We start from the raw sequence: 22,808 nt of genomic DNA, 5'->3' as shown, positions 1-22,808 counted from the left end.
ATCGCGCGCAACAGCTGTGCGAAACCGCAGGTTTGTCAATACGGAATGACTGAATAATTTCTTACGCCACGCTAGCTACTCTAGTCCATCACAGAGGAGCACAGTTTCTTTATTAGAGCGAACAGATTTCCTTGGCTCTTTCACCCGTTTTCGTTGTGGTCGCAGTCGGTGGTGGTCCGACATTGACCTCCAATTCAAAGGGAGTGCGCTCTCGCGCTACCAAATTGCGGACCGTGTTTGTCGCTGAACGCCAACCCTTTAAAACGCACATGCTCTCACGCGAGGAGAGAGAGAGAGAGAGATTGTGAAGAGGAAGGAGGCGCTATAGCTTTGGAGAGTTGAGCGTCCGTTTTTCACGCGCCGCTCGGCTCAGCCGTTCGCCGAGTGCTGTCGCGTGGAGCTCCAAAGTTCAGCGGAGAAGCCCACTTCCCAACCGCAATGCCCATGCCGTGTTGGCTTCAGCGCTGATGAGTTATGAACACTTGTGACGCTCGTTCGTCGTATTCGCTTATGCCACAAAATGGCCTTGCCTTAGAATTCGCAGTATTCTAACTTCATCGGATCGCCCTCGGTGCGCTTCATTACCAGAACTACGCCAATTCAGTACGTCGGTCTCCGGTACGAATGTTGCTCTGTTGTTTGACCCGTACGAATGTTGCTCTGTCGTATTCTGCCTTGTTTCCAGCATGATTTAGCGTAGATGTAACCGTCGCAGGCATGGTTCCACTAAATTGTTTTACATTTCTTAAAGTGTTTACTTGTGGTGTTCAGCATAAACGAAAGTACAACAGAAAGAAAGCACAACTAACGAAAGCCTTGGTATAATGATGATGATGATGGCTGTAGTAATATCCTTCGGATCGGGAGGGCATGTATATCTCTGACTAATATCAAGTACAAGTTAACAAAAACAACAAAGGCCTTCTATTGGCAGGCTGGAAACACCTTTGATGCAGAGGCATTTATAGCACATGGTATGTAGCTCAATGTCGTCTCAGTTGTTAATTAAGGTAAATTTCCAGTGTGCAATCAGTAATTGTCATCTGAGCGTCACCGTAGTAGTAGCGACGGATAACAAAATGCCGAAGGTTGTTCAGACACTCGTTCTCTCGGCTACTGCAAATACAGGAAGTGGCTTTCAAACCTAACGGAGGATCGCAAGATGGCCGACCTTTGCGCATCTCAGCTCCATGTGGAAACGTGTACAGCAACCCTAGAACGCCTACAGGTTTGCATGCTCTGGTAGAGCGTTCGGAAAGGACACCCCCCCCCCCCCCCCTCTTCGCCCGCTGCCGCTCTCTTCGTCTGTTCGGCTGCGGGAAAGTAGGATGGCAGGTGCCTTCCACACCGGCGCTCTCCCTGATGCAGACAACACGCATGACACATCAGCTTATATGTATAGCCACCTATACTATCATTGCACACGTGCAGCTTAACGACTTTGTTCTCTGCGAAATTACGTAACGAAGCAAAGAATATCTGAAAATCCGCTCTACATCAAATATAAGACATTAAGCGAATCAGTCTTAAAATAAAGCGACAAGCTATTTAGAAGCGTTCGGCCTGTTGCTTATAATGACGATCATATTCAATGGTTTCCGCACATTTTTTTTTTTTTTTCATTCATGCGAGCGACCAGTAAAAGATGTGGAATCACTTTTTTCTTCTTCTTTTTCAGGCCTGCTGAATAGCGTCACTATAGACGAGGTCATGAGGCACGTTGTCCGGCAGTTTGAGGATGTGGATGAGGATATCAAGCAGCAGGCCGAAAAGGTGAGCGATGCTGCGTACATGCCGAGTAAACGTTATGATCAAACCTGGGTTTTTTGCGGTAACTCTAGCAGATGATCGTTATGCATGGAGTGGCTCGCAGCTATGAAATTTCACGCTGCCAAAATTAAGAACAAGAAGGTATATTACAAAAATAAACCGAAAAAGGTTTCGACTTCCCATCCGTGCTGTGGTTCGTGTATTTATTTATTTATTTAGCTTCTGTAGCAATCATCCGAATTTAGTTCTTTCGCTACTGTAATTAAAGATCTGTTATCTCTTCGTTTGAGTAGCTCAACTATCCGAGTTTGCGGAGCATAAAGTGCAGGCTGTTCACACCTACGTGTGGTTCCGCGCACGGGGGACTTGAGACAATAAGTGCTAACTACCCGCTTGAACCATTTGCAGTAGTCAGGGAATGAAAACCCACAGTCGGACAGTCGCAACAGTCGGGTGTGGGGTGAAACCATAGACCCATTCGCATGCAATCGGAACCGGTAATCCTGCTCTAAAAATTTGGCTGTGGCTAAACTCAGTTATGCCTGGGTGTGCGTAGCGAGAGGTGTGGTTAATCTTATTGTTTAGCTTGGTTCTTTCTACGGTTGCATCTTTATTGTTTAGCTTCGTACGTCTGAGTGTTTAGGTTTGGTTGTTACCTCTCGTTAAGTTATGACTACATTAAAGACTAGACATTTTTAAAGTGCAATGTATTTATTTTGAAAGTCTTCATCTTGTTGTTTCTCAATTTCCACAAAGACGGCCCGATGGTCAGTGAGGCGGGAGGTTAAGGGGTTGTCGTCCAGTAACTTGAACACGTTTCGGGTGCTATCCTCATCCGAATCCACTCGCCTGGCCGCTTCGTACTTACGACGCTTCTCGAGGCGTGCGGCTCGTTCTTCCTCCGTCTCCTCGGCTCACTGCCTCCTCTTCGTTTCGTTCCGACGACGAAGCCTGGCTTCTTTCAGTCTCTCCGACTCACTTTCCATATCTGCCGACGAATCCCACCGAGCCACCCTTTCTATATATACGATGCGACGCCGGCTCCTCCTCTTTTGTGGCAACGCGGTTTCACCGGCTCCTCCTCTGACGTCATGCCAGATGGCGCGGCGAGCGGTGCTACCAGCTGCGGCGGTTGCTAGACAACGGCTCAGCTCGCGGTGCGGCCACCGGCCACAGCGAAACGGCGAGAATACGGCCAATGTAGCTCTCGCTACAAAAAAACGCCCTCGCTCTCGCGGTATATACCATTCACAATGCAACACACTGCGTCTACTTGCGTCCATGGGCGGCGCTGCATGTACCGGCGGCCACACACTCCAACTGTCGCGTTTCATTCCCAGAGTACTGTACACACAACAGCGAGTCACCACAGGCATGTTAAACGAGCTTAGCTTCGAGCCGCGAAAACGGTTAACTACGTTTTTTTTTTATCGTACATTGTACCCGTGCGCGCGGGTCACCAGCAGAACACCATTAACAACACCCGCTACGTCATAGACGAAAACTTTACTTGATTTAACAGGTAGCCCTGACGCGGGGCGTCGGTGCCACCAGCACAAAAGACGCCACTCGGTGCCTGCCCAACAGAGTGACAAAGGTGCAACGCATCATCACACTGTAAATTCGCTTGGTCATCATGTGCTGAGACCGCTATGGTGGTAAATATAACAGGCTATGCTATATAACTGCAGAAAATATTTCATTCTCATGAAGGGACTTTCAATAATAATCAGTCGCCGCCGTTAATTGGCCATGTAATTTTACTAAGCGCTTGCGCATGAGGTCTGCACCTGGTATTAGTCGAGGTCTTGCATGTCGGGTTATTGGTAAGACACAGCTGATGGGCTCCCTTTCAGGCGACGTAAACATTCTAGACCACGGAGTGTGAAAGCAAAAAAAAAAATTAATTTTCGAACACTTTGTAACTGTAGGTGGCAAAACCGTGAAACACTGTTCCTTCGCATTATACAAGGACGGGCTGGAAACCAGAACACAAGGAAGCGTACCCAGGCGGCGAAAATATTGAGCTCTTTCACTTAACCCGCGGTCCGTACACTTTTGACGCTCACTGTACCATGAGTGCATGGCCCCTAAAGTGAGCAATGCGCGTCTCGCTGCCACACAGTTCTTGTTTTCTGTTTCGACGTTGCCGAGAGAGAGCTGACGTCACGACACACAATAGTCTCGAATTGGAAACAAAACGAAAATCTTGAAAAGGCGAAATCCACGTCCTTGACCATATCGCTAGCCGGCGGTCACGCTAGACGTAACTGCATAGCTGCTGTAATTGGTTACGGAAGCTGATATTCGCATCGACTTGGTTTTGGCTCCATCCTCACGAATGTCGTCATAGGAAATATGCTGTCTTTCTGGTGACTTTTTGTTGCTTGCAGTAGTCATTCCGTTGAAATGCAACAGAAGATATAAGGATATTGCTTTTGCTGGCTGCATTCGCCACAAGCGATTGCAGGAGCCGAAAGTAAGTCATATCCACCATGTTTTGGATACTAAAAATCGTTTAACATATTGTGAGACGGGCTGCGGTCGGTGAGCGTTCGAGTGATGTATAATGCAAGCAGCTGGATCATTTAACATACGGGAATTTAAAACTCGCTCCTTTAACATTAGGCACTGCATTTCTTGTCATTTTGAAAATCTAATAATTATCAATATTTGGCTATTTATTCTTACTGAAATTGCTTAGTTCAAATGACAGCGACTTGTCAATCAGCTTCACCTCGCATAAAGCCTCCACAGTTCGAGATTTAGTTTTTTTTTTTTTATAAGAACATAGCTTACACCGTCTCGAAAATTAAAGTTAATTTCATCATCATAGCAATAATCTTATATCTGCAGAACTTACTATTTGACACTGCGGACAACATATTTTTGGTCGCAAATATTATTACTAACCTGCAACGTAGATGTGGCATGCGTAAAGTATAGACTAATTGCTCTCCGTTTAGTGATACTGAATAAGTTTAACGGCTGCTGAACACACTGTGTTTGCTTTAATTGTGATCCCAACCTTATTTTTGGCCTGTCATCTATGGATACTTGCAGCTGGGGAAAGACATCGAGACCGTCACGTACATTTTCGACTTTGACGGATTCGCCCTCTCCACACTGGCTTCGAAAGCAGGTGAGCAACATTCACGATGCAGGTAGGGCAATTGACGGTACTCCCGTGAGCACCAGGTGCTGCAACGCAGCACAAAGAACCATCGGTCAAATTACAATAACAGTACTGTCGCACATTGGACGACGTAAGACTGCCAGATCAGTTGGGCACCTACTTCATTCTTTAATCTTTCATTTTCGCCTGCGACGTCATTGCTGGTATAGTGCAGTTTATTGGTCTAGCGCGAGCTAGTGTCAGCTGCTAGTCATGGATAATGAAGTTTTTGTCATCGAAGTACTGGCACTGGTCGCAGTGGCTCAGTGTCTATGGCGTTCTTCTACTGAACACGAGGTCGTGGGTTGGTATTCTAGCCGGTTTGGTTGCCTCCCTGTGGGGGCGGGATGCATAAACACTCATTTACCAGTCTTTGCGTGCACGCTGAAGAACTACGGGCCGTTAAAATAAATCCGGAGACCTCCACCACGGCGCCGCATAGTCCTTATGTTCCTTCGGAATGTTACACCCAACCAATCAATCATTCACGCAATCAACCGATCAAATGATTGGTCGTCTGTATGATTTATACTGCTCCTGAAACGGTCCATGCTAGCGGTGAGTGAAGGATTCAGTGCGTTATTATAAGTATTCGCGTCTCATATGTCTATTTACTTTTTCTGAACTCTTTGCTGACTTCGCACGCAAGAGATGGCACAGTTTCTCAGTGGGCTCGACCAGACCATCGATAAGGGCTCTTGCCAGAAACAGACCCCGACAGGAATTATTGTTTCCCAGTCAAACGAAGCCAAGCAGCATAGCTCATCTAATTCGCCTGTAATTTGCTTTCACTCGAATCTATACACATTTCAACGGCCGAGCGGGTAACCAGAACTGTGTGAATACACAGAAGAGCCTCCGACTGTGTAACACATTTGTTTTTGTTTGTTTTTTTCGAATGTCCTGGGTGTGTGCCACGCTGGAAAACGCTGGCTTCTACGCTGAGAAGCGTTGATATGCCAGCGTTATCAAAAGGTATTGTATTTTGTCCACATTGCAGCGACCGCACGGCCGCAGAAGCAGCTACGAGCGTTGTTACGGACCTGTCAGGAAACACCGTATCGTACTCGAACCTTAAAGGAAACCGCCGCGTTACGTGGTTATACGCCATCCCTTCTTTCTTAGCTCGCTGTCATCTCTCGTCACTCCATTTCCTTCCCTTTCCTCATTTCGCTGTGCAGTATAGCAGAATAGAGCACACTAGCCGAGGCCCACCTCTCTGCCTTTTGTATAACAAGTTATCCTCCTTTGACGAATGCTGGCATCGATGGGTGGGTCAAGGTGTGGCTCGGCGCTCGTTTCTCAATATGGCTACAAATGACAGGAGGTAACTGGTGATTCCTGTGCTATATGCCTCGTCACAAGAAGCAAGAAGTACTTAGATTGTATAAGGGCAGCGATTGGTCTGATGACCTGCACGGACTACTTAATGTATTTTTCTATATATCATAGCCCGCACTGAATTAGGCAAGGATACCTTGCGGTTGTACTTCCTCCGGGCTTTTTTTTTCTTCTTGTTCTCATCGTAGAACATGCTGTGCTTGTGAGACTAATGTGGTCTCCGGTGTTCTAGATCTTTCTGAAAGTAAGAGACGTTTTCAAACAGAGCTAGCCGACATTCGCGCGTACTTCGAATGATATTACTCTGTTCCAGAATGTTTAAAACAACATTTGATGCCACTGGCCATAAAAGTTAGTTTAATTTACATTAATTTGTACGTACTGTCAATCCCTGTTGGCGATATACCAGGAGGGCTCAATTCAAAATGGAGAATTGTTATATATTGATTTAAAGCAGGATAAACACATGGTGAACATAATGTTTATAAACGCATGTTAACTGTGTTAGAATAACAGTTATTATCATCTACTCTCGAAATATCAGCAAGCCTCTTAGCCGTCATTCACTAATATGCCTGTCTACTCAGGAAAAATTCTACACCTTCCAGTGGCAGAACACATTACATATGTTACTATGGTAAAACTAAGATCGTGAATGCATTTTTCCCTCGCCTTTGTTGTCCTGTGGATCTACAGAATATCTGAAACAGCAATCGACAATAGATGTCGATATGCAAATAATTATTAGAACATTCGAATACGGTAGGAAATTTTTAATAGTTAAATACGCTTATGGCGAATAAGTCCAAGCCCGCAAGGTGGAGTATGGTTCCTGAAGTATCTTCGTGCTTCAATCGACGAGTGGATGACAACTTGTCCTTGAACGCGCGCTTAGTTAACACGCCTGGTGCGACAACTGGTCTTCAGCAATAAGCTAGCCCAATCGCGTCGCGTCGTATAATAGGAAGCGAGTAGGATGAAGTGTTGCGCGTAGTTGGGTACACGTACTATGGCGAAACGTGCGCCCACTCCGCTGGCGGGACAATTAATACGTACAGGAAAAAAATATGAATATTCCGCGCGATTACGCTGAGCACCGAGCGGAGAACCGTTTCTCGCCGTTGATTGCGCATGCAGTAGAAGGCGGTGCGCTGGAAATTCCCGCTGATCAATCTGCGATTGAGAAAGGCAACTATAAGCTGCTCGGCCGTAGTTACAGGATGGCAATATTTTGGTCTCTTCTCCTTTCCTTGCCACTTTCCTTTCTTCGGGTTTTCTTTTCTCTCTATCTCTCTTTCTCTTGTTTCTTTTTTTCTGTTTTTTTTTTTATCGTTCGAAGTTACGCTGGAATAACTACGATGCAAAGCGCGGATGGCACCGATAACGACAAACGAGTTCTTTTCTTTTTCCTGTTTTTTTTTAATTTTATTTATTCGGGAAGACGACAAACGCGTTCTCTTTGGTGCAATTACAAAATTGGACGTTTTCAATCGAGCTAGCCCTGCCTGCCCTTCGGTGATTACGTCATTCACAATGGCCAAGGCCGCGTGGTCGCGCTGCAGAACACGAGGTCGCGGGTTCTTTCGCCGACCGTGGTTGTCGCATGTCGACGAAGTCAATACCAAAACGCCCCTGTATCTATAGACCTCAGATTTTATCCGCAGGCCTTCGCTGTATGGCTCTCATTGTCAAGCGGAGTAGGTGCTAAATCGCCGCAGTTGTTATTGATGCGAAAGCGTTATTTGTCCCATGAGGCAGAAAAGCCGGCGTTGTCCGCAACGAGTGGTACCAAAAAAAAAAAAAAAAACATATACTCGTTTGCTTCTTCGCGAATCTGACTGCTAACTGCAATCTCCTTTTTATTTGCTGGAATGCTGAATACTGCATTGGCTTCTTTCTTTTGTGAAATCTACCGTTATTTTTTCGCCTGTTGATGTAAACAATTGCTTTTTACATGTTATTTTCCGAGTTACCTGATAGCACGATGGCATCCGCAAATCCATAGTTGCTTGAGTATGTCAATCTTAATAACCCACCTAAGCGATATATCTCAGCTAAGCGTGTTGAACCCTTTTGGCAGATACCATTGAACAGTAAGCTGGCTTCACGACAATGGGTATCCTTTTGCGAGTCCCTCGATCCGCGAAAACCTTTGTCGCTTATACCTTTGGTCATCGCCACCCGTTTCAATCTCTGGAACTCCATCTACAACGTAGAGAGATTGACGTCGCCGAATCTTTCTGCAGAAAGATTTCTGGCGAGGAAAATTCCGATGGAACGGGAACGGAGACGCTCGACCACCCACTGTTCTCACGCGATCGCCGCATGGAGTGCCCGTTTTCTATGGAATAACTAGAAGCTGCGCTGGCTTTGTGCAGGCGTTCTTCAGCACCAGGACCTGGCGGCATTGCGTACCGTGCCCTGTGTAACCTAGGAGGCCAAGCTCGGAAGGCACTCTTTCTCCTATACAACGTACGACTCCTGGCAGACGGATACGGTTCCGCAGGAATAGAAGTCAAGTCGTCTCATTCCACCTCTCAAAGCTGGCAAGTCGCCTTTGGACATTTCCTCGTACCGTCCGATTGCACTTGCCAGCTGTGTCGGAAAAACAATGGAAAGAATAATTTAACACGTCTGGAATGGTACTTAGAGTACTATGAAATCTACCCAGACGCTATGGCGGGCTTCAGGCGTTGCCGTTCGTCAACAGACAACGTTGTTGAGTTGGTAACATTTGTGCAACACCAGAAGGCCTGTAAACGACTATCTGCTGCTCTGTTTCTAGACGTTAAAGGGGCTTACGGTAATGTCCACCATGAAGCCATCCTTAGCACGTTAGAAGCCGTAGAACTTGGTGGTAAGATATATATGTGGGTGTGAAGCTACACACAGAGGAGATCATTCTACGTGTACACAGAAAATGGCCCGACATCCAAGCATTACGGTAGCCAAGGAGTGCCTCAAGGCGGAGTGCTTACGCCAACGCTTTTCAATCTAACCCTCATTGGATTAGTTCACAACCTGCCAAGCACCTTACGACTTTCCATCTATGCGGACGACATCTGCATTTGCGCATCAGGTGTAACACGACCTCAGCTTATCGCTCGGCTTCCGAAGGCAGCCACAATGACATCTAGCTACCTTCGTCAACAAGGACTTGAAATTTTATGTGGAAAGTGCGCAATGGTGGCATTCACCAGGAAGCCAATGTCTGATTATGGCGTATCAATTAACGTTCAGCTGTTCTCTGTTCAGTTGTCACCTGTTCAGGTTCATTGCAGGAAAAACGTTGGGGAGTATCTATATACACGCTATGTTACAGCTGTGCATGGTATTGTTCGTTGGTTTCCTGCGGTACAGCCTGCGTGCAATATCCAACACCTGCAAGACTAACCTGCGTACGATTCAAAGCATTCAAGCCCAAGCCCTTAAGATATGTCTTGGCCTACCACGCAGTGCATCAACGGCTGAAACCATTGCCATTGCCCAGGATTACCCAATCACGACGCACATTACCGTTGAGACAATGCGTACGCATCTCGGACACTATGGTAGGACCATTCCCACTACTTGGCGAGCCCCACTGTTGAAAGGCCTTGCACGACATTTAGCGCTACTGTTAGCGCACATCGTGCATCGTTTACTTCGGGGTACGCACCTGCGGCCAAGCCAGTGCTTCCTCCGTGGTGTTTGAGCCGTCCGCAAGTACATATAACGATTGCACGACTACAGAAGAAGTCAGATCTAATGGCCCCTGCTCTAAAACAACTGAGCTTACTCCGTTTGTATATGAAAAGTACAGCAACCATGTGCATATCTATGCTGATGGGTCGACTACGACGTCCAGCTCTGGGGGTGCGGTGGTTATACCAACGCGAGGAATAACACTGCGGTTCAAGGCATCCCATGGCACGACCTCTACGGCGGCAGAACTAACGGCTCTGCGTCCTGCACTGGAATTCATTGATTCTGAAATAGCCTAAAAAATGTGTTTTCTGACTCAAAACCGGCATTACAGTGCACGCAGTCATGTCTCCGACGCGGATGTCATGAACAGCTGACATGAAATCGTGAAGCTTCATCATCACGTCCAACAAAAAGGCGACGAGGTTGCCTTTTAATGGGTACCTGACCACTGTGGAATCAGTGGCAATGATTCCACAGATTACGCTGCTCGCCCATCACATCAAGAAGAGCACAGCGTTCCAATTACGCTTTCGAGTACAGACGCCGTAAGGCAGCTTCGATACCTAGAACGCAGTCTCTCACTGACCGAGTAGGACTCACCAAGCTCAAGACTTACACGACTGCATTCGATTAAACCCCTCACTGCAACTCCGACCTCCATTCAGGACTTCCTCGACGTGAAGCTTCGCTTCTCTGTCGCCTTTGGTTAGGAGTTGCCTTCACAAAGGCATACTCTACATTAATTAATTGGGCAGCATGCGAGGTCTGCGGCACCGAAGAAACTATCGACGACCTGCTGTGCCACTGTCCACGATATGCCTCAGAAAAACAAACTTGCTAACGCGCTAAAAAACCTGGACAATCGGCCTGCTTTTCGTGCAGGTGCTGCTGTAACACCGCCCTCTTCGCTCGTCGGCCCATAAAGCGGTGAAGGCACTTTTGTGCCTCTTGAAGACGATGGGCTTGTGTGAACGTCTGTGGCTATTAGTGCAATACCACACGCATCCGCGAACTTATCGCTAATTTCCTTCCCTCCTCTCTCTCCTGTCATCCTTGTGTTACCCTTTCCCGTTCCCCCGGTCTACGGGTAGCCAACCGGACGTTATTCTGGTTAACATCCCTGCCTTCTACTTTCCTCTTTCCTCCACCTTGTGTTTCCTTGTAGAATTCACCTTCTCGCTTGTTATCTTCCCCCTGCTCTTGTGAAGGGGTGTGATAAGTGCGCAGTTCTACGTCATCCTCATCATCAACATAATCATCCCATTCATGTCCACAGCAGGATCTGAGTGTGATACTCTTTCAGGTGCCCAGCGATTTCCAGGGATTCTTTCTATCCGTCAGCCAACTTCATGCTACGCCTGCACATATCCTAATCTGACAACCATACCTGATCATTTGCTGCCTCCGATCGCATTTGCTTCTCTTTGGTACCCTCTTTGGCATTACAAAAAAAACTGTCGATTGCCTATTCAATGCTTTACACGACAGGGTCAACTCCGTATTTCTTCTAATCTCAACCAGTATATCAGAAATCCACGTTTGCTTCTAATCCGTAGTACCGTCTTCCTAATACGTGTTACGCGTTACGCTTATCAGTTCCCTTTCTATCGCTTGTTATAAGATTCTTACTTTCTCTTTAGGATTCCCATATGTTATTCTGTGCCTTTAACCCGGGAGATAGTCACGACGCTTCGTTTTCAGTGTTGCTTTCTGTCTGATCTTTTTCTTTCCTTCCTTTTTTTCTTTTTCAGTGATCGACTACCTTACAAATCTCATGTGCATCTTCGAGGACAACTATCCAGAGAGGCTTCAGAAGGCGTTCGTCATCAACGGTACGTTTACGACGGTACGCGACGGTACCGTTATTACCTGGCGACGGTACACCTTCCGCGGACAGTTGATAAAAAATTAGCGTAGCTCGCACTGGAGGCGCAATGCTAAAGAGACAGCGGAGCTGATAGGCACCTAGCTAGTCCTGGCTTTCGGGCTAGGCTAAGCACTACCAATTCATCTCTAACCATTTTCCCGAATTATTGATTACTTGTCGATTATCGATTAGCTATTTATTGGCTATCGATTGGCTATTGCAAGGTATTGGCCACGTATTTGAGCTAGGCTAAGCACTACCAAGTCATCGCTAGCATTTCTTGGAATTTATTGATTACTTGCCGATTATCGATTAGCTATTGATTTGCTATTGATTGGCTATCAATGACTGACTAAGCTTAAGTAGTACTAACCATGCTTAGCTAGACTTAGCCAGGCTCAGCTTCGCTAGTTCACATGGGTATGTGCATATGGTATGTGCCATGCGCTTGGACCCTTTCTGCACTACCGCCAGGATCGGCCCACATTTTCTGTTCGCGAATCACGGACTAACGGCCGGCTTAAACAGTTCCGCTGTTAATAGGACTCCTTTCTGTTAAATGAACAGAGCACACAATGCTTTGCCGGAGTTGAGGGTTCGCACTTTGAATATTTGAAGCGTATACGGCAGTATGTTTCACGAGCTGCATCCCTACTTTCGTATGGAAGAGGTCACCAAATGCAGACTAGTGGCATAAGGAGTGCTTGGTGCATTACGAGGAGGATGAAGAGTTGAGGGAGCAGTCACTCGCAAAGTCTTTGAAGTGTCTGATCGATTGTATACACTTCGTACTAAGTAAAGAAAGGGTGAAAAGCCGACCAAAGTGGTGGGTTTGCAGAGGCCAAGGGCTTCCACACTGAAACCTTGTTAAAAGCTTCGTTCTTCTATGAACAAGACTCGACGTTTTTTAACGCCTTTAACCGTTTTAACCACTTCGTTCAGCGTAGGACCTTTTCTTTCCTCAATATAAAATTTAGTTTATCAAAGGATATCTGTGGATAACCTTCATGAGGTCTTTTACCTCGTTGCCCTCTCCTGTTTGCAATGTTGCAAATGTTTTCTCGCCAAGTGACGGCTGAGAATAAAGTTTCTTTTCTTTGTCTACAGCTCCCAGGTACTTCCCCATCTTTTGGAAGATCGTTCGGCCATTCCTGAGTGATATGACGGCGCGAAAGCTGGCCCTCTACGGTAAAGGTGAGAATGCAACCATATGTCACTTGCGCGATCGAAATATATAGAAAGAAGCCTCGTGTCCCTGACTGGGAAAAAACGCAAGAACATTGCCTATGTAATTTGTACTTTCAATCGTGCACCTTCGTTCAGAAACAAGTGTCACAGCTCAACTCGCCGAATCGTGAAGGGTTGGTGTTGCCTTCTGATGAACATGCGCGTAGAGAGTTTTCGTCTTCCTTCTTTTTCCGATGCAGTACGCCCTTGCAGCTGATTGTCGGCCTTCGTGTTGCCCTTCTTGTTCTTCTTGGATCCGTGCTTTGCACGCCTGCCTATCCATACCGTCATTCTGTACGACCTTCTCGCGGCCGCCATGATCTATCCGCAGTTGGTCCAATCAAGACAAAAGTTCACAGAAAGATGGAGGCTTGAAGTGATCGTCAACGGTCGAACAAGAAAAGTCGCTGGGGCCAACCTTTGGACAAAGGGTTGCAAAAGTTGGAAACGTTTCGTCAGTTTCGTTCAAAAAGTACTGCATATCTGCCCTTTCTCAGGGCAGCAACTGCCTTGACTAAAGCAAGTTCCCTTGTCCAAAGATTGGCTCCAGCAGCATATCTTGTTCGACCACTGGGGATCAATCCGCTGGTGTTTCTATTTGATTACTCGCACTGTACTGGCTTTGAGTAATCTCTCTCTCTCTCTCTCTCTACGGCATTCTAGTCCCGTAGTCTCTCTCTACGGCATTCTCTCTCATTTCCTTATCTCTACATTTCTATCTGCACCAAGTGCTGTTATAGCGTGATCGCGTAATCAGAACCTTTGTGATGAGCGAATCAGTAGTCTCGATTTTGTGCAGCGACGCGAAACGCACGCGTGCTGTACGTCTGTCCACTGTGGTATAATACTGTACACAACAAGCAACCCCTGGCCCACGCGTCGCAGGCTTACAAAGCGACGCAGGCATTGCTACGATTCATGAAATCGACTGGCCTCAGTGTCCGATTGTGAAATGATGTACAATCGCACGTATTCACATTGAGACTACCTTCTTCCCTCTCTCTCATTTCTTTCTTTTCATCCCTTAAACCTCATTCCGAAGCCCGGCAAAGCTCCAAACCTATCCAACCTCAGACCGATTTCCCTTACATCCTGTGTAGGAAAGGTAGCGGAACACGTAATTCACAATCGGATTTCTAAGCATGTCGAACGGAGCGGTCTCCTTCCCTACAACATGGTGGGCTTCCGACCAGGCTTCTCGACACAAGATGCAATGAAATTAATCAAGACTCAAATCATAGACCAAGATACGAGATACGTGCGGGGAATTCTCGGGCTTGACCTAGAGAAGGCATTCGACAACATATCACACCGACATATTCTGGAATCCATCTCGGATCTTAACTTAGGACAAGCCTTTCACGGTTACGTAAGATCATTCCTGGAGAACCGCAAAGCCACGTTAAAGCTTGGAGACCACAAATCAGAAGGGTATTCACTCGGACCGAAAGGCACGCCTCAGGGAGCAGTGCTATCGCCCTTGTTGTTCAACCTAGCCCTCAGGCAACTGTCGGTATCCCTGTCGGGAATCGAAAGAGTTCACCACACGATATACGCCGATGACATCACTATCTGGTGCACCGGCGGCAGCGAAGGGCAAGTGGAATTGAGCCTACAAGAAGCAGTCGACCGTACTGAAACCTTCCTCGATGGCACAGGTCTACGATGCTCGACAACGAAGTCTGAACTACTACTCTACAGACCGGTCCGCAAAGGTCCTAAACCCAGGGGTTGGAAGCCCCTGGACGAAGTTGACATAGAACTACACACCAAAAGCGGGGCGAGCATTCCTAGGGTCGACACCCTAAAGGTGCTGGGAATGTTCATCGAGTCTACCGGAGGTAACATCACGACGCTCAGAAAAATCACGACCAAGACGGAGTGCATGATTGGATTAATCAATAGAATCTCCAACAAGAGGAGCGGTCTAAAGGAGGACAATCTCCTACGGCTATTCCACGCATTCTTAATGAGTCACATAATTTACGTGGCTGCAATGCACAAGTGGTACGCTTCTGAAAGGCACAAGCTGGACACGCTCATCCGTAAAAGCATCAAAAAAGTGATAGGAGTACCAATAAACGCCAGCACGGACCGCCTTCTTCAACTAGGTGTACATAATACACTCGATGAAATCATCGAAGCTCAGGAAACGGCTCAAGTATCACGACTCTCTAGCACGCCTGCTGGGAGGGAGATTCTCGCGGTCTTAGGAATCGGCTCCACTGTAGCGATGGAACGCACATGTGAAATGCCAGATTACCTACGGGACAACATTACGGTTGCTCCTTTTCCCAAAAACGTGCATCCACAACACAATGCGAGCAGGCGCAAAGCTAGGGCTGTGGCATTGCTCCGGAGCATAAAAGCCTCGCCTCACACGGTCACTTTCGTTGACGCGGCCCAGTACGAGCACACATCGGACTTCGTCGCAACGGTGGTCAATCACGACGGACACGTCACTTGTGCGGCCTCCATCAGAGACAGCACCCCGGCTAGGGCAGAGCAGGCTGCGGTCGCTCTTGCACTTCTCGACGATGAGAGAGCTGAAATATTTACTGACTCGAGGGCGGCGGTTCGGGCATTTGCCTCTGGTGCCATCGCCAAGGAAGCTCATTGAATTCTCAAAGGCAAAGTCATCCAGCCACATACAATCACGTGGTTCCCGGCCCATCTCGAACCCCAACTCGACTCCCTCCGCAACCTCAATGACATCGCACACGTCCAAGCGCGCGAACTAACCCTCCGCGCTGACGCCACTGCAAGTCGAGGCTCCGTCGATTCTGGGCTCGTCGAGTTCCGTGACACTCTCTCCACCTTCAACGAGGTTACCAAACACTACTACCTTGGTAGAAGACTATACCCTCCCCCACACGGGACACTAACCAGACCTCAAGCTGTCACACTACGCATGCTTCAGACGGGATCATATCCCAACCTGAATTTATTTCACTACATCAATCCAGACTGCTTTAGTCCAGACTGCCCTAGCTGCGGACAATGTAGTACTTTGGAACACATGCTCTGGGGATGCCCCTCGTTACAGAGGGGCCCGCATCGATGCACTGCAGAGGAGTGGAGCTCTGCTCTTCGGAGCTCCGACCATTCACGCCAATTTTGGGCTGTCCAGAGAGCCCACGATGCGGCGCTGGAGCTTGGTCTCCCCGTCCCGACGTGGGTGCGGCCCGCGGCTTCGTCGCCTCCCTGAGAGGGGGCAACAGAGCTTCTCAGGACCTCCATTAAAGTTCTTTGTCTGTCTGTATCCCTTAAACCCCTTCTCCGTGTATAGGGTAGCAAACCGGACGTGCTTCTGGTTGACGTCCCTGCCTTTCCTTCCTTCTTTTTCTCCTCCTCCTCCTCCCTCCCTGAAAGTGATTTATCTGTAAGCAAAATATTTGGGCCATCGTCAAGCCTCGCTAAAGATAGACGTGTTTTGACAGCCATATGACATTTCCTAGTGAGCGGCGAGCTGGTTTAATTTGGCTTGTGCATTTTTGTGAACTCTATATTTGGTGTTCGCTTTCATGGCTATTTTAACAAAATTATTCGAGAACTTCTATTAACGCGGATGCATATAGCTCACTTCTTCTCCATTTCTTTGTCTTGTTTATATTAACTTTCTTTTTGTAGGCTTAGTATCTGTGTGTTTGTCGTATGCATGTGCGTGTTATATAAGGAAAGTGGTGCCCTCAATTTCTTACTGCGCCTTGGGATAATCGACTCTAATTTGGAGTTATTAAACTACAAAGGAAGGAAAGTGTCTCAGTGCTCTTGACTGTGAAGACGCTGTTCACGCGGTATTCTGCAGCTCTTGCCCGTTTTGTAATGCAGACGAGCAGGCCTGGAAGAAAGCCCTGCTCGATGAGATCGACGCCGACCAGCTGCCGCGACACTGGGGAGGCACGCAGACAGATCCCGACGGAAACCCCCGATGCCCTTCTGTGGTGAGTGTACAGTGTTGTTTGCAATGCGTTTGATTTAAATGGCACCCTATTATAGGTATTCAGTAGCAGGCGCTCCCTAGAGCGATTAGCCTTCGTTCTGCCTTGCTTTCGCGTGATGCAACTTCAAGCACGATGCCTCACGGCAGCGTAAAGTATTCGTTGCGTTAGGAAGTTTCTGCGCCCTGTCTAGCTGATGAACTCGGCAACTGCGCGTAGTGAGAACGATGCTTACGTGAAATTTGACCTGCCACCATAAACGACCACTAGTTCAGCAATTATTAGGTAGATACAAAAATATTTCGACGAATGTTTTCAACCAACAGTATGGGCAGAGTCTTGCCACAGTTGGGATTTCACTTGGCATCGTTGATGAGAAAATAAATGTGCTTAAAGGAATGAGCCACATGTATTGAAAGAAATGGCTTGATGCTATAGCAGTCGAGACTCAAGACATGCAGTTCCTTATATCCAAATCAATTAATGATTATCCGAGAGTTCACGTTCTACAGTGATTGCATTGCAAGCAGTTTATTGCTGTCGTGTTCTTTATATATAATGTGCATTTTGGCACTGCGCTCTGCCTACGCCGTCGTCACGACAGTGCAAGTGCTAAACATTATCCGAAAATATTTTCTTGCTGAAATAACTTCCCACCAGCGTGCGCTTGCTACAATGAATATAAACACAATCTTTCATTTACGGTGTATGACGTGCGCACTGCGACATGTTCTTGCTTCTCTGCACCTACGCTCACATTGCGTTGAAAGTGTTGACGGCGAGACGAAGAAGCGGTGCAGGCGAACTCTTCGAAGAGAACTTGGCGTTTTCGCCTTCGTCCGGGTTCGTCGCAGAGTATGACAAAATGCCACAGTATGACCTTTCCGCGCCGGAGGCCATAAGTACACTCTACACGGAAAAGTACTTAAGGTAGAAAAGAACTCATTAAAGTAAACATTCGCGGAGGTCTCGCGAGCCGAGCGTCTATTTCACGTCCTTCTTGCCAATGGATGTCGCTGCGGACAGATTTGCAGTAGGGAGCCTGCATTCAAGCGTTGTAACTTGCAGTATAAATTTTGAATTTGCAGGATTGTATATTTATATGACAAGATTGCATGACAGGGTTGCACGACAGGATCACGTAGGATCTAAACGTTTTCATGAGTATGGTGAGTACAATTATCAGTACGATGAGTAATTGCGTTGACAAAAAGGAGTGAGAGGTGCAGTTTAATGTTGAAAAGGTGGAAAGGTTAGCCTGAAGTTCACGCTTCCGACTTGCTACTTCACACAGATGGACGAGGACAATGGGACAGATAGGGACGGAAGAAGGCGGGGGGGGGGGGGGGGGGGGTGACGGTAAGGTGTGAATGTGATGATGGAATAAGTACGTGATGTCACACACATGAGGTAACAAAGCCTTAGGCTAATCGAGGGCAGCCAGGATCGTCTCCAAAACCTGCGTTCCTTGCACTGCTGTCTTAGCCACAGCTTGCTTAAACTAGCAAGTAACTGTTGCAAGGCGCTTATCATTTGCTTCAGTATCGCCCGATGTGGCAGTCCAACACTGAGCTCTTGCTGTGTTGCTGTCGTTCGAACTGAAGTTCGAAGCTGCAGTTAGAACGTAAGGAATAGCACATTAACGAAAAGCAATGTTGCTTGTTGCAGTCGGACGTTTATACTTGCAAATATTGCCGGCAATTGCTCCGTCCGAGCCCCACTTATCAAATACAATAGTTTGTGAAGCCCTTCACAACATATGCAGACAAGACTAGTGCGGACCACGGCGTTGAAAAGGATTCCAACCATCCATCTCACTTCGGCCTACCAACCCGTCCGAACGGCCGCTATACACTGTCCACCTATAAATTACGGATGAACTTGAGAAGAAGCATAAACGCGTTCTTCCCAAATATCCAATGTCGCTGCGCGAACACCTTGTCAGCTGCGGTTGTGTGCAAGGACTGTCTATTCTTCAATCTCTCTAGTAACAGTTCAAGCTCCCTATAAAATTAATGACACATGACAAATGATGATTGTCACCGAAAGATTGACGGTACAAGAACGATTATGACGCGTTGTGTCCCGTTACACAGCCACGCTGGAGATTTTGGCGCTGACCGCGGGATGATGCGATAAAGGGCGTATTCAGTTCTGTGAAGTCCCTTAGCGGCACGAGGTTGGTGCTGCGAAGAGCACAACGAACGGAAGTCGCTTAAGACGGCCTGTGTCATTATTCTTTTGGCGCCATAAAGAGCTTCGCCGTTGGCCTGCACTCCAACGCTTTTATACAGCGCGATCGTACCCGTTCATCAACTGACGACCGCCTCTTTCTCACTTACTCCCGGCCACGCTGTAATATGACAGCTCCTTGTGTTACCCTCTGTCAGGTGGTTTATGAGACTGTTTACCAGATTGAACATCTCCAGCACGTATTATCTTTGTAGCCTTCTGCTCGCCTTAACCTCTTTTTTCTTCCGTTTACCCTCCCCCAGTGCAAAGCAGTTACCAAACCGCAATGTTTGCCATCCTCTCTACTTTTTCTTTATGCCTGTCCCACATAGCTACCCCCGACATACACTTTAGTAGCGCTGCACTTTGTGCAAGAGTCCCTGCAAGGGTCCCTGCACACTTTAATAGCGTGCAGGGACCCTTGATAAGTTACCAACTATCTATTAAGCATTTCCAACAACTGTAGTCGGGGCCAGTGCCCTCACAAGAACACGTACGTATAGGTCTGAGCTCTGAAGCACACCTCCGGCGTTCCTCTGCACAGGTTATAGACGGTGGCGAGGTTCCGGCCCACTACTACCGGAACACGAATGGGAATTCGGCGCTGGAACTGCAGCAGTGCTCAGACCAGATCCCTGCTGAGGTTGCGCGGGCGAACACGGCGGTAAGCCGCCAAGCGACGCTGGAGGTGCCCGTACGGGTAGAAGAGGCCGGCATGCTGCTTGCCTGGGAGATCGCCTGCGACGACTTACTGTTTGGAATCTCCTACAAGGGAACCGACACGCTGCCCGCTGAGGACAACGGCACCGAAGTCATTCTCAAGCCATCCCGCATCAAGGCTGTCGCCAAGGTGCCCGAGACTGGATCCGTGACGTGCTCCAAGCCGGGCCTGTGTACGTATGGCTTTTTATGTGGGGTGTGGCTTGGCGGGCCCTGGGAATTGCACCTCGCATCGTTGTTTTTCGTACATTGCTGTTGCACCCGCTGAGCTTCTTAATCAGTGCAATGAGACTGCAAATCATCAACGCGTATTCCATCGGTTTTGACACCACTGGGAGTACATTCTAACCAGGATAACTTAGCGCAAAGGGCTGGACTGACATGGACAAGGACTGGCGTTGTTTGCTTATCTTGTTTTTGTCTCTGTCCAGCGCTTTACGCTTAGTTGCCCTGGTTAGAATGATGGACCAAAGAGCCCTTTAACGGTTGGTCTGTAGATCCAGTAAATGCCATTATTTATAGTATTGTTGAAGGCCTTAGAAAAATAAATAAAGGGTATGTTGGCAATGTTTGTTTGTCGTTTGCTTGATATCGAAATTCGTCACTGCTCTTGAAAATTTTACGTTTTAATGTTATAAAAAGTTTTTTACTAATATTTTGCCAGGGGCTTTGAACTCAAGGCTCCAAATGACGCCACAGTGACATCCGCCCACGCCGTGCCAGCGAAATTCAAAACGTGATTTTAGGCTTCTCGTGTACGTTTGCTGAAGTTTACGTGCATGTGGTGATAGTGACAGACCACGTGTGCTTTCTCCTGTGGTATTTGAATAACGCCTCTTGTGGCGAGTTAAATCGAAGTTTAGATTCTCAGAGCAGTAGAATGGCTCGCTGCCTTGTATAGCGTGCGTCGTCTATCGTTCTTGCGTTATGGCACCTCTTATTTCTATTCATCCTGCTCTCGCGGCGCGCATGCACCGACAACACTGCTGCGTTAACCAATCCGTACTTCTCTTTCTGTTCTAACAGACGTACTCAACTTTGACAACAGCTTCAGCACGTTCACCTCCAAGAAGGTGTCCTACTCAGTGCGACTCCTGGGGGCTTCTGCGATGCGTTCCGAGTCCTAAACCTGTGTGAACCCTGCCCACCGGTGGCGTCGACACGATGAACTTTTTACGGGGCTCCGCATTGATGCTGGCGTTTACTGAACCTCCTTCGTTGTTACTGTTTTTCGTTGTTAATGTACCAAACACAAAACGTATGACACGACCTTGTACCTGGTGAAGCGGTCATTTGTGTGCGCGTATCTCTGAGACCAACATGTTCTTGGAAATGATGAGGCAATAGTTGTCGTGGAGTCACGTTAGTTCAAGCTTTAGTAAGACGGAAGAAGTACGACAAAAGCGCTACATGCAGCTGCATCTGTTCGGCCGGGAATACTAACCATGCACACGCACTAGGTATATCGTGATTCCCTGCTCGACAGATCGAGCTGCTAATTTAGTTTCTGCAGAGTCAATTGAGTTTATTATAACAATTCATTGGTGTTTTTCTCTCGACGCGCTTGCATGATTTGCGGAAAGTGTTGTTGCATGTAATTGCATATATGCCCTCATTATGACGCGTTCGCGTGTGTACCGCAACTATGAAATGTGTACGGCTGGGTTTCCTGAACATTGTTTATTCAGCCACAAAACACCACTTCTGCAGCGAATGTTGCGTTCCAACGGTGCACTCAGATGTTTATGTGTTCCCTTGTGGGGTGTCCTAGCATTAGCGCGAATGTTTTCCTAGAGTGACCGATGGTTTGTTTTTTATGTATCGTTTCGACTCCCAGTGCAACTTCCACTATGACGTCGCATTTAATTGTTCTAGCACCGCTGTTGTATACCGTAGGTAAACAAACACGAGTGTTCTATAACAAAAAAGTACCATTACGAAGTTTTCCGTTCGTAAAAGCGATTTGTTATTGGCCTGGCGTTCTTGCTGTCAACACATCCAACATCGCGACTGTATGTGAGTTATTCTTAAGAACTGCTCTAGGGGTCTAAGAAGGTTTTGTGAATACGGACCCTGATCTCATATATCATGCATCTTTTGAACATTGTTACCATGAACGAGATTAGTGCAATGTTATCCATGACTTCGAGAAACGATTTGTTGAAACTTAAAACCGCCAAAAGGCTGACAGCTACTTCTCGTGCAAGAGTCCCTGTTGTATACTCTTTCCAGATTAAGCGTGGCTGTGCAGTAACTTTTGTTTTCCTAACTGTGATTGATGTAAGCAGCACGGTGAACGAACTAGGTAGTACAATTATTGTCATTTTTATTCCTCAAAACGAAAGCCGGCGTCACTATTCTCAGTGTTCAGTGGCTGAGAACGCCTTTGCACGGCAACGCGAAGTAGAGACTGTGATGAAAACGTTCTTCCAGGGCAGCCATGAATCGCGTCCACCGATTTCGACGCCAGGATAAAGGAGCGAGATCAAACCGGTGCAGCCGACCTTGACGCCTTTGCCTGAACTTGTTCCTCAAGGTTGGACCACTGACGATTTCGAATAAATGCGTTCAGCGAACGCACGTTATTTTCTCATTGTATCAGCATCTTTCATTCCTCGAGCTCGCTTGTCCGCGCCGCCAAAGACGCACGTCACTCTCAGGGGTGATGGATGTGTTCCGCACCACGACTTCAATGAGCGTGCTTCAACATGGCTAGATTTGCGCCGAGCACCTTCTTTCGATCAGTCAACTTTGTCAATAGTTGCTTCACTGTAAGTGGTGGTCCCATTTCTGAGCGGCAAAAAAAAAAAGGCGGGAAAAAAAGCACCTAGAGATCGCCCATGTCTTA

The 22,808-nt window shown here is 47.3% G+C and overlaps 1 protein-coding gene across 2 annotated transcripts in view; it reads left to right on the top strand.

The window, feature by feature from the left end:
* Positions 1-22,553, top strand: part of LOC119445853 (SEC14-like protein 2) — a 91,385-nt gene extending 68,832 nt beyond the window's left edge. For both annotated transcript variants that reach the window (XM_049663675.1, XM_037710157.2), the window contains exons 6-12: positions 1,679-1,773; positions 4,834-4,912; positions 11,725-11,805; positions 12,948-13,034; positions 16,899-17,011; positions 19,785-20,133; positions 20,987-22,553. In XM_049663675.1, coding sequence (XP_049519632.1) covers positions 1,679-1,773; positions 4,834-4,912; positions 11,725-11,805; positions 12,948-13,034; positions 16,899-17,011; positions 19,785-20,133; positions 20,987-21,087 — 905 coding nt within the window. In that variant the 3' untranslated portion in view covers positions 21,088-22,553. The remainder of the gene's footprint in view (positions 1-1,678; positions 1,774-4,833; positions 4,913-11,724; positions 11,806-12,947; positions 13,035-16,898; positions 17,012-19,784; positions 20,134-20,986) is intronic.
* The last annotated feature ends 255 nt before the right edge of the window (positions 22,554-22,808 follow it).

The sequence above is a fragment of the Dermacentor silvarum genome, chromosome 3 (genome assembly GCF_013339745.2).
Source record: "Dermacentor silvarum isolate Dsil-2018 chromosome 3, BIME_Dsil_1.4, whole genome shotgun sequence".
Taxonomy (NCBI): domain Eukaryota; kingdom Metazoa; phylum Arthropoda; class Arachnida; order Ixodida; family Ixodidae; genus Dermacentor; species Dermacentor silvarum.
This window is presented reverse-complemented; position numbering and strand designations above follow the sequence as displayed.